At 45.8% G+C, this 15,664-nt stretch overlaps 1 protein-coding gene across 1 annotated transcript in view; it reads right to left on the bottom strand.

Annotated features, from left to right (window-relative positions):
* Positions 1 to 1,692: 1,692 nt before the first annotated feature.
* The window catches only part of LOC149337733 (putative sodium-dependent multivitamin transporter), a 188,487-nt gene continuing 174,515 nt past the window's right edge, over positions 1,693 to 15,664 (bottom strand). Inside the window, exons 14-16 of the mRNA XM_089553492.1 lie at positions 8,534 to 8,640; positions 4,338 to 4,432; positions 1,693 to 1,887 (exon numbers count right to left, since the gene is read on the bottom strand). Coding sequence (XP_089409618.1) covers positions 1,756 to 1,887; positions 4,338 to 4,432; positions 8,534 to 8,640 — 334 coding nt within the window. The 3' untranslated portion in view covers positions 1,693 to 1,755. The remainder of the gene's footprint in view (positions 1,888 to 4,337; positions 4,433 to 8,533; positions 8,641 to 15,664) is intronic.

Genomic DNA, 15,664 nt, shown 5'->3' on the forward strand with positions numbered 1-15,664 from the left:
ACAGAGTGCAGTTGGTTCCCTCTTCTTCCTGAGTCTGGCCTTGCACTACAATGTTATTACGTTAACAGATTTTTCCATAGGCGTGCCACACACACTTTTGACTATAGTCTTTGGCTCATTCATCTGCAGCCTGCAAGAAGTCTCTAGCTCTAGAACTTAAACTCTTATAAAGAAAAATGTCATCAGTGCATTCCTTCAGAGAACCTTTCTGCCGCAATCATTCATCCCTATATTACAGTCTCGCAGATTGAACTAGAATGGCGGATACTTTGTTCCGTTTTGTAGAAAGCCTGTGGCAGAACTTGAGGTCACGAGCACTGACGTAGGTTACCTGGATAAATTTGGCTAGCTCGTTAACCTTACTGACAATGTTCTCGTGTTCCGTATAAGAATACCATGTGTATCAAAGTTCCTTTTCCTCCTACCCAATTCCAGGACATTTAGATCAATGCTAATCTGAGACAAATCGTCTTCTGGCCGAGCACCTTCAACTTGCTCCTACCTTTTCATGAGCTGCTACCTTTTCCTACCTTTTCTTGAGTGTTTAGGGCGTTCGGCTACTGAGTCGGAGTTCTCGGGCTCGAAGTCGACCGCGGCAGCCGCGTTTCGATGGAGGCGAAACGCAAAAAAGACGCGCGTGTGCTTTGCGATGTCGGTGCACGCTAGAGACCCACAGTTGGTCGAAAATAATCCGAAGCCCTCCACTACGGCATATCTTTCTTCCTTTCTTCTTACACTCCCTCCTTTATCTATTCCCTTACGGTGCGGGTCGGGTGTCCACCCAGGTATGTGAGACAGTTACTGGGCCATTTTCCCTTAAGTTTTCAATTTCATTTTAATTATCATATTTATGTAATGTTGTCACATACCGTAAGATTTCCCTATAACCATCAATATATCCTCAGATCTCTCATCGGGAGGCTGGCATTCTTCTTGCTATTAGCGTCTTTGCGACGCTCAAAAGCTTTCCCGTTTGTTTGCTATTGCAGACTTAAAGGTGCACTGAAGAGGAATCTGATCTTGTCTTTTTACCGCTGGACTACACATTCCGAGCATTCCTAAAAACTTCAAATTATTGCCGTGTGCGGCCGATTTCCCTATTTAAATCTAGTTAAACGTCCCAACTCCTTTTTTTTAAATTGGCGCAGACGGTGGGAGGAGTCGACCAACCTTTCACTTAGTCCCGTGGTGGCTTGCTGCTCTGCCACCGGCGGAGTGATACGCAGTGATCGGTGAAAGCAAAGAGTCTGCGCGTATTTTTATTACCGTGGGACTAATTTGCAGCTATATAGTCTCTGACTAGACCTATTTATTCACGGAAACCTAAAAGAAACAAAATCAAAGCGAAAGCAAAGCCTCCCCGGAGTTGGCTGAAAGGCACTCCAAGCGTTGGTCGACTTCACCCACCGTACGGGGAGAATTAAAAAAAAAAAGGTGGAGCCGGACGTTAATTAGATTTAATTAGGGAAATACGCCGCACAGGGCAATAAATCGAGGTTTCTAAGAATTTATTGAACGTGTAGATCGAGTTCCCGCGGCAAAACAGAGGAATTGAGATTCCTCTTCAGTGCACCTTTAACTGATCGAAGCGAGCTACGGAAACAATTTAAAAGAAAGATATTGCTACGCACCGCCATTTACTTTTATTATTTCTAAGGCAGCACCTTATAACGCTCCAATATTCAAAATTTTTGTCCGAGAATGTTCGACAGGCATCAGTCGTGGGATCGAACAAACTCGCATGAATACGGAAGGTTAGCCGATCACGCCCTTGCCGCCATTGGATGAAGCACGACCGACAGCCAAATCGCTGAGATTTAGGATTGGAGGGAGCTCCTCTTGATCGCCATCTTCCATGATTTTCAAGTCCGCTTCGTTAATCGGTTCCTGCGAAGCAATGCATTGAACTAGATCAAGATTAATCAGGGACGGGCTAGACACTTGGAGAACACTAAATATTTAAATTTTCGCACGACCGCGATGCTGAATCATTCTTAAGGGTTCGTGTGAAAGTGCTTGTTCGATAGCCCTATTGCCTGCGTCTTTAATTGCGCTTATTATTAGAAAAATTAGAGAAATAGTGATAAGAAGTGTTCTAGTAAATTCTAGTAAATTTGTGATTCACAGTATAAAATTTGGAGGCCACATTGAGACAAAACTGATTCTTTTAATCTCTTTAGCAGCTACTTATTCTTTTATACGAGCCGAATACTAAGTTTGAGCCTGTCGTTTTCACACCTGCCTCTGCAGAGAATGCAACCTGTGCAATCCCTTTAGAAATAGACGGACCCAGGCAGTGCTGTCTTGCGACATGCATCTCTCAATTTTTAGCCGTTTTCTCTTAAGGTTATGAACGACAACTTTTTTTTTTGTGAATGGAAGGAAGCAATATATTTTCTGAAACATGCCCGCTGGATGCCCTTGAGCGACAGGATGCACTTGCACGCACCGCACATAAATATTATGCGGTGCGTGCACAATAGTACATTTGTCCCCGACCATACGAGTTTTCGTCCAACTCTCGACTTAATATAACTGTGTGCTAGTTGTTGCACTTACTGCCAAACAATTAGGGCTATGTGGCTATATTTAGTTTCGTTTTCATCACTACGCCCATCCGGAGTATCCATTTTCGCACCTCGGCTGGAAAGAATAAAAACTTTCGAGCAGTGAACCACTACAAACATGACCGCAGTCCTAATTTAAGAAAAACACATAAGCCTAATTCCCGTAAAGGTTTACAATTTGCCGCAAAATCTCATTGCGAGAGTCATTGCGACGTGATTGCACATGGTGACCGTTAGTGAAGCTTGCATGAGGTGTTTTAGAGTACTAGCCTTGTAATAGACTGCCCGAGCTCTCTGTTCACAAAGAGCAAACTTGCAAAACACGCCGAAAGTCTCCTTCTGAATAAATGTTTTTTTGGAGCCCGAACATTTTGTCTTGAATGCCTATTCCTTTTTTGAGCCCCAGGAGATCTAATGCAGAATTGAGCTCTATATTGCAGCTTAATTAGATCACTGCACCTTCTAAAATCCCTGAGCACTTGCATAAATTTCAGCACAACAGCAAAACTACAGCATGCGTACATATTTAAAAGCAATTGTTAACACTAGAGCGTAGAAAAATTACCGTATTAGTGAAAGCATTGGTTTTGTTTCTAAGACCTACTTCTAGCGGGCTTACCGCAATCAACCGTTTTTAGATGATGGTAACAACGAATAGCAAGCATCACTAACTTCAGGGACTCTGCAGGTGGACACGAAAACAATCTGAAAACATTTTTTCTTTCAACGATAAAAGCCGAAGAAATAGATAGTTTCAATGAGACCATCGTTCCATGTCTCCTTGAATGGTGAGCTATAAGTAGCCTTCTGGCTCAGCCATATGGCATTAAATCAAGAACGGTGAACTTGAACGAAACAATGAGGTCAGTTATGATTTGTAACGTGACTATGTCATCAGAAAAGAGGAATTACATATGTGTAGAGGAACACAGCCGAAGAGCTGAACTATATGAGCAAGCGGCGTTCGGCATGAGGCCCCCTATTTGCCGTTCACTTTGTCGAAGTCATGGCAATATCTTTCATATTTGCACTCTTGTCATTTTCTCTCAAGCGAATAGGTAAACTCGCTTCCCGTATGAAAACCTCAGCGATGAAGCGGAATGTGTTTTAAGGTTAATTTTTCATTTGTTTTCAACTGACCACCTGTTCGTCTGAAGACAATGCTTGCTTTTACTTGAGCCGATTTATTTCAAAATGGTTCAGCTTTAAGCGCTTTTCTGGAAAAAAAGAAGATTTGTTTGAGGCAGGGTATTTGCAGGAGCTTAAAGCTGTAATAGCCTGAAATAAACAGGAAGAACAATGTCGACGAATGTAAGGGGGTTCTCCATCGGTAATGAGTACATAAGAGTAATTTTGTTCACTTGTCATTTACAATGGCGACTATCTTATGTGCAAGCTTAAAGTGCAGTTATTTTCCTTTCATCGACCGAATTTCAGTTTTGCGCTTAAGTTTCGTAGTCTTCCGTATGTTTGCTTCTACGGTGTTATTTGTGAAATCCGCGTATTAGCGTCGTCACCTGAAGAACACATTAATACCTGTCTACCCGCAATAAATTTCTAAAAATAGTGCTAACGCACACGTTTTCTATTACTTTACCACATAAGTACATAAGTGCTTCAATCTGTGCTGCCTGTCTCGCGGAGTTTTCTCCAGACGCCACCGCGAAGACAATGGTACACGAAGGCTGGTAAGCAGCATCGGTCGGTAGCATCCCACGTATTTCATGCCGAGGACGGGCTCGACGCTAAAGGCCGGTCTTCTCAACGCACCTTTAGCTGCTCGTTGAGTAGACCCAACCTCGTCCATAGCCGCAGGAAGGCGGGACTGGAGAGTCGTAGGCTCCTGTCCAGCTCTCGCTTCCCGCCTGCCGAATCGAACAAACCAGAGAGACAAGTGGAAGTGCTAAAGCGTCATGCTCGTTTAGAAAGGAAAGATTTTCTAAATGAAGCAGAGTAAAATGAAACATATGGCAGTTTGCAACCCCCACCGGTCCGTTGTCCACAACGAAAGCGCTCGAAAGGTGCCGCGGCTTAGGTATAAAATGGATGGCGGTTGATTTAGAAGAACCAGGTTTAAATGAATTAAAATAACCAGTCAGCCAACAAGTGGATGTGAGTTTTTCATCTAAAGCTGCCTAAAAATATTTCGCTAACTCAGAAACGTAAAATTCAACTGTAGCGCCCTCAGATCACACCAGTACTATCCTGCGGCATCGATGACGTTAATCTACCGCTTTTATGATGGCAGCAGCTGTAATAGGACTTTCTTTGTACAAAAGTGTTCCACTGTCACCAGCTGTCCAGTTATAATCTGGCCGCCACGGGCTACGAAGCAGTCATTTCTAGGCAACCTGGCCCGTACGTTGGTGTGATTCGGGGGGCTGGACCGTGGAGTTGGCAGTTTTATTGGGGTGGAGGCGAGTGCGTTATGGCTCTGTGATAACTTCATCGGCCAGGATGGGGGCCTTGAAGCCTTGTGTTTTTTTCATTTCTCTCAGTTCCTCAGTAACCAAGCAGCAATAATGTGAAATACCACTTTGAATTTTTAAGCAGTGGAATTTTTAAGCAAGGTAAAAGTTCACCGAAGTGAAATAACGATGAAGATCTTTAGTGAACCTAAGCGGTAACTTCATCGGCCAGGATGGGGGCCTTGAAGCCTAGAGTTTTTTCATTTCTCCCAGTTTCTTAGCAACCAAGCAGGAATACTGTGAAATAGCACTTGTAGGAACTTCAGGGGGAATGCTTACGTAAGGTAAAAGCTCACTGAATTGAAATAACGATGAAGAGGCTTACTGCATTGAACCTAAGTATGTTTTTAAAATCGAAGCCGTTCATGAGACCAAATATTTATGGTGCATTAAATACTTTTAATAAAATGGTAAATTTTACTGCCGGTGATTTGTATTTGTCAATGCGAACGTCGTGAACTGCCCAATATCGTGGCTGACTTCATACGTCAGTTTTCGTAGAAATTCTTGCTGGGTGTCTCTGAGCTTCTATGAGAATAAATGTGCACCTTTTTAAGGGTCATCTGCCTGTGACTGAAAGCGAGGAAAGCACGAAGCCAATAATTTCAGCTACTGTTCGAGCTGTATGCCAACGACGTCACAAACCAAAGTATAGGTACAGCAGGCAGAAGATTCAGAAGCGAACACAGGGCGATGTGAAGTTTCGCAAGCTGCGCACCATCGCAGTTGCTCTCTGCGAAGCTCCGCGGATAAAATAACGTTGCATGCATTCTGACCGAAGAGTTTGCGCCAGTTTTCGCTAAGATATTTGTTGAACTGGAAGGTGCCACACGCTTACACACATTTAATAGAAAGCGATTTACTTAAGATATAATGGCAATTCGGCGCATGATTTGACGAAATTTTGTTTAATTGGAAAGTTTGGTAAGGTGGCATTCCTGCAAGTGGTGTTTCACTGAAGAAGGATGGATAGCTGGACGAGTTGGTAAAAGTTCGTTGGGGGGGGGGGGGGGAGGGGTGGCACAGCGCGAAACAGACGAAAGCACAAAAGAGAGACACCACAGACGAGCGCTGACTAGCAACTAAAATTTTTATTGAAAATAACACGAAATTTGTGCATCTAAGTCATGTGACGTTACGAAGCCGAGATCATTTGAGTCAAACCTATGGAATATCTTGTGCAAGTGGTCTTGGCACTGTAATGTCACATGACTTGCGAGTCAGCTATCGTCTGTGGTGTCTCTTTCTTTTTGTGTTTTCGCCTTCTATGCGCTGTACCACCCACAATGGTATTTCACTATGCTGCGTACTATGAACAGAGTTTTCAACGGCAATCTTAAATCCATGACTTCACAAACTTATGCTTGCACCATCGTTTCCAACGATGCGACTTCTATCCGAAGAATTATGCAGTTTTTCAAATGTTACTTCATTGGCTACAAGAGACGCTGCACAAACGCAAAGTTATCGATTGATTTCGTCCATCTACAGGCGAGGAAAGCTTCCTAGGTGGTCTGAATGAATCTTGAACCTGCCTTTGTTAATTAGGCCTTCATATTTCGCTTATGCGGTTAACGACCCATAGAGACTGTGGATATGAGAGATGTCGCGAAAGGCTCCGGATAACTTTGGCCACCTCGGGGTTTTTTGCCGTGCACTGATATGTACACGGCCTCTAGGATTTTGCATCCATCGGAATGTGGCAGCCGCTGCTGTGACTGTACCCGTGTCTTTCGGATTAGTACCCGAGCACGATAACCACTGAACCACCGCGGTGGATTAAATTATTTACGCGCTCAGAGCTGAACCGGCCTGCGGTTATTACTGCGGCCTTCCTGGGAACCTCTTTGATGTTTTGCCACTGCCTGTATTTTTTAAAGTTTCTTTGTACTGTCAACCGAAGAAAAGGGCCATTACAGTAGTGTACAGCTGTGGACTTGCGTTTGCACAAAACACAGCGACGAAAATAGTCCACAGTTTCAAGGCATAATAAAAGAGAACGACAAGGATAACTATATCTCTGACATTCTGCATAATGGTAAAGTTTCAAGCTACTGGTTGGTTGGTTTCGTTAGTTTATGGGGTTTAACGTCCCAAAGCGACTAAGGCTATGAGAGACGCCGTAGTGGAGGGCTCCGGGAATTTCGACAACCTGGGGTTCTTTAACGTGCACTGACATCGCACAGTACACGGGCCTCTAGAATTTCTCCTCCAAAGAAATTCGACCGTCGCGGCCGGGATCGAACCCGCGTCTTTCGGGTCAGCAGCCGAGCACCATAACCACTGAGCCACCGCGGCGGGTCAAGCTACTAAATACAGAAACAAGTGCAGTGGTTTTATGTACTTCCTAGGGTAACAAACGTATAACCTAAAACGCTGGGTTTTTCTTGTATATGAAAGCACTAAGCAAGTTGTAAAATTTAACTGAGATAAGAATTCAGGATAGAATCGGGAACTAAATTCAGTGTCTTAAATATTACCAAGAACAAGCTATATTTTAACGAAACGTAGTGAGTAGGTGGCAGTATGCATAGAATTTGTTTATTCTGAGAAAGCTCGTTTAGTAGCATTTCGTAAAAATTAGATGAGTTCAATTTTGCTCACAGCGCACCAAAGACGGGACGAAAGACAAAAGTATCACTCAAAAGTTTATTTTTACTGCTAATAATTAGATTAGGAAATCAGCTTTTATGCTATTAAACTATTAAACTTAATGCGCAGGTTTAAAGCCGCAATATTCGCTACTCTGCGAGCGATGCTGGGAGAGAGTACGCGGCGACATTAGTTTAATGTCTCCAAGATTACACGCTGAAGTTTTAGCTACAATCAAGTACTTTCTCTCGTACCTTACTCCTGTACTTTCCGGGAGTGTATGACACAGTAAACCGTATCCTCTACTACAATGTTCGACAGGGTACGCATTGCCCTTAAACGCCTGTGGAGGCAGGACATCGTCCCGCTGATCATTTGCTGTACTGCTCCGAACTTCCTGTTTGCGAAAGTGAGCTTTTTAACGCGCACCAGCGGGAAGTTTTAATGAGCACTTTGATGTTAATGCATTCGAGCTTCTGCGCTAAGTCCCAAGCAGAATTGATTTGGTTTTTAACTCAAAGTACGCCCCAGGCTTAAGAACTGAGCATGACTTTTGATTAAATTGATATCTAAGACTTGAATTTTGTCGCGTTCAAGCTTAACTGGCGTCAACGCCCAGGGAGAAAGTAGAGGCATCGTGACGTGTTTTCGCAGATTTGGCTGTCGTTTTCATATTCGAGTTTCAAAAACAATGCTCATCAATGCACTGAACGCCAATGCCATGGAAACTGAAACAGGTTTCAAAGTGGATATAGGCGGTTAACTTGAGTTTTGAAGAAAAGGTTGTTGTACAGGAGAGTTCACAGGAGCATTCAGCAACAAACGATGAGAGGTAAATCTTGTGTTAGTCGGAAACAATGTGTGAGGTGCACAACCCCAAGGGCAAAGCAATTATATCGCACTTACCCAGTAGAAGGCTGAGTAATAGGCTTAAAGACACCGTGGCAATCATGGCGACGAAGGAGCTCCAATAGGAGGACAGCTGGTACAGCAGGAACACGCCATCAGCTGCGCTGCCATGCGCGCGTACATAAGCAGAATAATCAGGGATCCATTCGCTTATAAAGCTAGTAGTCGGACTTGCATTATCTTAATATATCTCGTGCCGATTTTGTGCACTAGCGTTCCAACAGAAACTACGACCATAAAAACAGTAAGATGTCCAAAAAAAGAACTGTTTTCCTACAACGAGCACGGAAATTTTCTTTGACACATCAAAAATTAAAGTTCCACTTTAACATCTTTAAATAACAGTAAATCTACCCCTGGAACTGCAAGAAAATAACTTTGTTTATTATACTTCATCCCCAACATGTGCTGGGTGACAACACTGGCCTCAGCAGCTCACCGACAGCTCAGTATAAGGCGCTCTTTATGCGAAAGCCAGTTTGACCTTGTGATTAGTTGCCAGCGCAAGGTCATATCAACGTGCTAATTCTCACCGTTGCTCTTCGCAATATCGGCACCACGGATGGTTCTTATCAGAAGTTTTTAGCGCAGTATTGAACGTACGGTGCGCTTCGAAATCGCTGCCAAATCGGCTAAAACGATCTTGGGACAGGGGCAGAAGATTAAATTTTGTATTTTGTCAAGTTGAAGACCGTGACTCCAAGATTATCCTGCGAATGATCAGACAAGATCACTAACGACTTTTGTCGTGATAAGCTTAAGATGAGCATTGGGTAAGTTCAGAGAGCACACATGTGGAACACATGAAGAAGGACGGAACCGACCAAGGATTGCAAATTTTATGTGTTAAAATGATGTGGAACAGATGCTCAGTAAACAAAGAAATTCAAAGACACTGAGTTTGGATTTTCTAGGGACTTTTCACCTCATGCTCGATATTATGGTTTATTGGGGTTTAACGTCCCAAAGCGACTCAGGCTATGAGGGATGCCGCAGTGAAGGGCTCCGGAAATTTCGACCACCTGGGGTTCTTTAACGTGCGCTGACATCGCACAGTACAGGGCCTCTGGAATTTCTCCTCCAAAGAAATTCAACCGCCGCGGCCGGTATCGAACCCGCGTCTTTCGGGTCAGCAGCCGAGCGCCGTAACCACTGAGCCACCGCGGCGTGGCTCGTGTTCGAGAGGCTAGGCGGAATCTCTGGGCTATTGGCAAATGAAAAATGAGCAACGATCAATACATGACATCTGTGGTATATGATAAACTTGCGGTTAACGAAGATGTGTTTGAAACCATGACCAGCAAATGGCAACAAGAAAAAAAGGAATCCTGCTCTGTGCTTGTGATAAACTGCCAGTCTTAAAAACAAAACTCATGCATACCACGGGTTATTAATGCGAAAGCATTAATTTACGAGGCTATGTTGGCGAGATCGCGCCACTAAAACGTGTTCGCAGTAGTTGTGTCGTTCTCAGGAGAGGTAGGTTCGAAAAAATGGCTGTGAGCGATAAAGATGTGAGAATGATGCGCAAGAAATTTGATGTCAATAGAGTGGTGACTTAATTAATTACAGCAAAAATATTAGATAACCGTCGAAATAGCACGGACGTCGATAAAGTGAGTGGCCGGGAAAACAGCCGTGGATGGCAAAATAGTGGAAAAAAGGCAAAGAAGTGAAAATTAAGTTTTAAATTAAGTGGAATGTATTTGATGAGTGGTAATTAATCGAACAAAAAGTTTCATTGACATAGATTAATTAATTATGAGCAAATACTATTTGACAGTTGAATAGGCTGCACGGGGATATAGTAAGTGGACGGGTAAGCAACCACAGTGCCAAATTTGAAAAGCCAGAATGGTTGACTGAGATAAAGTAAGGTATAATGGAAGTAAATAAATGGACTTTCTTTTGAAGCATGAGATAATTACACTAATTAAGTAGTTTAACTATTCACAAACAAGAAGCAAATGATAAAGAGAGGCAAAGAGAGGCGACGAGCGCCGAGGAGGCGTCAATGATTTAGCATTCTCCCAGTGCGGGTCGCCGCCGTGATCTCTAACGTTTCTGAAGTTTTTAAACCCAGATATTAATTTTGCAGCCTAGAGGTGCCTGGATAATAATGTAAAAGACTGTGAAATATTTGCTTTGCGCTACCAAAAATCTCGATAGGGTAGGCAGTCTCGTGGTGGTGGCATATTGATTGGAGCAAAAAGCAACACAGAATGTACGCAAATTGAAATCTAGGACAAGGTGTCAGAGTCCGTAAGGTGTAAACTACGTACCGCGACGGCAGAACGTTATCTTTGGGCGCATTTTATCCTCCATCCAGATCAGGCGGGAATGTTATCAAATATTTAGATTTTATTTTGGCCTGTCTGTCTGATTAGCGAAAAATGTCAGCCGGGGACTGCAGCTTCCCTGACGATACCTGGAGACAAAATTCTCGACCTATAAGGATATCCACACTAATTTTGTTTTCTAGGTGAGTCGGTTATTTATTAAAACCAGCACTTGAAGACACGGGCAGAAAGGTGACATACACACATAATGCGCTGTACTAACAAAAGAATTTTATTCGTAAAGCCATGCTATAATACACAGTGCAGATAAAATGCCATGATAGGCCTCTGTTGGAGTCAGTTTTTCTTGGTATTCGACCAGTTACGGGTCATTACTGCCGTGCTGCTTGGAATGCATGCGTGAGTATCCTTTTCACTGCTATCGAAGGAAAGCGCGCTTTTGAATGACAGAAGTTAAGGTACTAAGGAACATGTGACGGAACTGACTGACTCTTTTGTCTGCGCTGTATATGTTCAGCATTGCTTCATGAATAAAGTTCATTTGTCAGTTAAGTGTAACGTGTAAGTGTGTGTTTCACCTTTCCGTCCTGTCTTCAGGCGCTAGTTTTGACAAATCTCCTCAGCATTCTATGATGCGATTACTTTGCGGGAAACTTTACAGTATTTGTTCATTCTTCAAAGCTGCCGGCAAGACTCTTTATCGAATCGATTGCGACTCAAGATGCGACCACATTTATTGCAGCTCGTCGCATCGAGGCGGAGGCGTTCCTACGTTGTTCTAGAGTGCTCTGTGGTAGGATGGAACTTAAAAAAAAAACAGCACTTCGCATGCAGTTGGCAGCAGTTGGACTGGCATGCGGTCCGCGGCGTCCTGTATTACTCCGACGGCCAATCGCAACTGTAAACGAAATCGTCTTTTTAATGTTTGACTATATCAAAAAATCCGCGCATCAAAATTCTAGAGCTCGTAATTTTTTTTTCTGTGTTAAGCTTGTTAACGTAACAAGAAACGTTTGAGCAGCTGACTACTTTGTCGTCGTGGAGGAATTTTGTGCGCGGAGGCTGAATAAGGGCGGAGCTTCACTCCAGACTTAAGTTGTATACGACTACTTCGCGCGCTTTATCTCAAAAGTTCGTTATCAGCTTTAAAAAGAGCACGGCCGAGAGCGGAGGGGATTCTGTTCGACGACCGCCGAGCACGCTTGTTGCTACGCCGCCGCCGAATCACTGAGTTCTTCGCGGGCGCAAGTGGGCCCAAATACAGAGTTTCAATTTGAAGCCATTTTCGCTGTCTTCCTGCTCTCCGGACTTCAGTCCCAACTACGTGACAACTGGTGGAGAGGCTGACGTGCAGTCCTGATATGTCCCCCGCGATGGAACCTAGTGAAACGCCCGTCGTGCTTAGGCAGCCCCGAGAGCCACCGGCATTCCATGGGAGAACCACACGAAGATGTAGAAGACTGGCTGGAAGTGCACGACCGTCCGGCAGCGCTGAACGCCTGGTACGACAGCGCTAAGCTTCGAAACGTTTATTTTGCATTCGACAGGTCTGTCTGAACGGGGTTTCAAAGCCGCAAATCTTCCCTCACGACCTGGGCAACCTTCCAGAAGCAGCTACTGGGTACGTTCACTAGCGTCGCATGGAAAGAAACAGCGGAAGTCCTGCTGCAGTCACGAATTCAACACCCAAATGAGATCATGACTGCGTATGCGGAACAAATGAAACGCTTTTTCCGGCGATCCAACCCTGACATGACTGAAGAAAAGAAGCTCACCTTTCTGATGCGTTGCGTAAAGTAGCGCCGGTCTGACCAGGAATCCTACAAAAATCGTCGCCGAGTTCGTAGTCGAAGGTTCTACCCCCGAAAAGACCCTTGATGCCCGGATCCGTCAGAACAACTGATCATTTCAAGTGCTTACGGCCAGCCCCCAAGATCATATCCCTTTCTAGCGGGGATAACCTGCGAGATCTAATATGCAAAATTGTTAGCAAAGAACTTCGCCGACTACTACCATCCCCAACACAGCAGATGCAGCAGACTCATGTGGAGTCACCCACGGACACTATCCATGAAGAAGTACAGCATGAACATTTCTCCCCGTCACCGACGACACCAGGGGAAGCTGAAGCCGTGATTTACGCCGCCGCACCACACAGTTCGCGCCGACGAGAGCCCCAAGCCCCTTCGACGGGCACCAACTCTACAAGAACGACGGCCCCTAGCGCCCTCACGCTTACCTTACGAGCGACGCAACAGCTCTAGAAAATGCGACGAGTGGAGGACTCCCGACAACTGCCCACTGTGTTTCCATTGCTGCCATGCCGGGCACATACTTCGCCACTACCCGTACAGACGCATCGGCCTGCGCGGTATCACCATCGACGCCCTAAGACCACTCCCCGGCCGGCGACCGTGGGAAATCGATGACTACCTACGCAGAGGTGCGTACGTGTCGTCAAGCAGTCTCTTTCGCTCCCCATCGCCGTCCACCACACGTTTTGCATCGCCAAGGAAAGCCTCCTAGCCCCCGTAGCGGAAACTAAACGTCAGGTTGCTTGCCGAAGAAACGACGAATATCCTCCAGCGACCACGCCGTATGAAGACGCCGCACCTACCATGCCGACGCCGCATACAATGAAAACTTCGGCCACAACGAGAAACGAATTCAAAACGATGCCGCAATTCAGAAAATCTTCGACCACACGCCCCACCCACGATTCGCATACCCGACGAAGCCGTGAACCGATGCCGAGGACGACGTGTAACGCCAGAGCCAGGACATCCGACTTAGAAGTGGTTATCGACGGCCGTAAAGTTACCGCTAGCCGACACAGGAGCTGAATATTTTTGAATGGAACATTCGCTGCGCAGCTGAGGAAACCAGCGAACGCTTGGGACGGCCCGCAAATTCGCACCGCAGGGGGCCACCTCATTACGCCATCAGGACGATGCACAGCGCGAGTGACGCTCAAGTGACATACCTATCCCGCTACCTTCGTAGTGCTACGACAATGTTCCCGCGAAGTGATCTTGGGCATGAATATCCCTAATGAGCATGAGGAGATCATAGACCTGCGATCCAAGGTTATCACGGTTTTGACGGATGAAGCCGTACCTTCGATGAGAACTCCGGAACATCACGTTGCCCTGTGTTGGAAGAACAAGTGAGCGCCCCACCTCGCTCAAGCGTCATCGTCACCTTAGGCGCCGCGGAAGCCACTAACACTGAACCCATCATCGAGGGGAACATGCAACTGCTTCTAGTGCGGGGAATCGGCATCATAAGAGACATCGCACATTTCCACAATGGCGAAGCCGAAGTACTGCTAACAAACTCCAGCGAAGAATACCGGAACGTTAACAAAGGAACGACGATTGCTTTCTTCGACGAAATGTCCGATGTAACTCCTCGCGCTCTCCGACCCATCCGCAAAAGATTCGCCTGCACAAGAGAATTCGCCCACTTTCGACATAAACCCCGCCCTGCCCAGGAACAGGCAAGACTAGATCCGCAATCTGCTTCGAAGCTACAGCGAGTGCTTCTCGTCGTCGACGGCGGTCCGACAAACGCCGAATGCCAAGCATCGCATTATAACCGACCAGGACGTCCGACCTCTCGGCCAAAGCGCCGTACTGAGTGGGCACGAGAGCGACAAGCCATCCAGAACCAAAGGGAAGAAAGGTTTCGCGACGACGTCACCCAGCCTTCAAAGAGCCCCTGGGCGGCACCGGTTCTTCTAGTGAGAAAGACAAACAGCGCACTTCCGCTCTGCGTTGATTACCGCCGCTTGAAAAACATCACAAAGAAGGACGTCTACCCCCTCCCTCGCATCGACGACGCACTAGACCGTCTCTGCGACGCCAAGAATGTCTTATCCATGGACCTCAAGGGCGGCTATTGGTAAATTGAGGTTGATAATAGAGATCGCGAGAAGACAACAGTCATCACTCCGGATGGCCTCTTCGTATTCAAGGTGATACCATTTCGTCTCTGTTCCGCACCAGCGGCGTTTCAGCGACTAATGTATACAGTGCTAGTCGGCCCGAAGCGGCAAATTTGTCTTGTATATTTAGATTACGTCGTTGTCTTCACCTCGAACTTTAAAGAGCACCTAAAAAGGCGTCCAACAGTACTAGACGGAATCAAGTCGTCTGGCCTAACCTTGGAAGCAGAGAAGTCTCACTTTGCGTATGAAGAGCTGCTATTTCTAGGCCTCACCGTTAGCAAGGAGGTAGTACGCCCAGACATACAGAAAATAGCTGCGATTGCATTATTTCCACCGCCGGCAGAAAAGAAAGCTGTGTGCACATTCCTCGGACTGTGCGCTTACTACTGACAAATTTTCAAGAACTTTTCGAGCATCGCCGCGCCTCTGACCCACCTGACAAAGGCAGACGTGCAAGTTAAATTGCACGCCGCAAGTAGATGCCCTCAAGAAACTTTCGCGTAATTTACAGTCGCCACCGATCCTCACGAACTTGGATGAAAACACCGAGACTGAAATACATACCGACGCAAGCAGCGTGGGCCTAGACCCTGTCCTCGTTCAGAAAACTGACGGACTGGAGATGGTAATCGCATGCGCTAGCCGTTCCCTGTCCAAGGCCGACGCTAACTATTCGACATGTGAAAAGGTGGCTACGTCGAAATTTCGCCCCTACCTGAACGGACGATCGTTCAAGGAGGTCAGCGATCACCACGCGCTGTGCTGGCTTGCCAATTTGAAGGACCCCTCCGGCCGCCTCGCTCGGTGGAGCCTGCGCATCCAGGAGTTTGACGTCACCGTCGTTTACAAGTCCGGACGCAAGCACTCTGACGCCGACTG

The sequence above is a fragment of the Amblyomma mixtum genome, chromosome 7 (genome assembly GCF_055824585.1).
Source record: "Amblyomma mixtum isolate Tamu chromosome 7, ASM5582458v1, whole genome shotgun sequence".
In the NCBI taxonomy this organism is placed as follows: Eukaryota; Metazoa; Arthropoda; class Arachnida; order Ixodida; family Ixodidae; genus Amblyomma; species Amblyomma mixtum.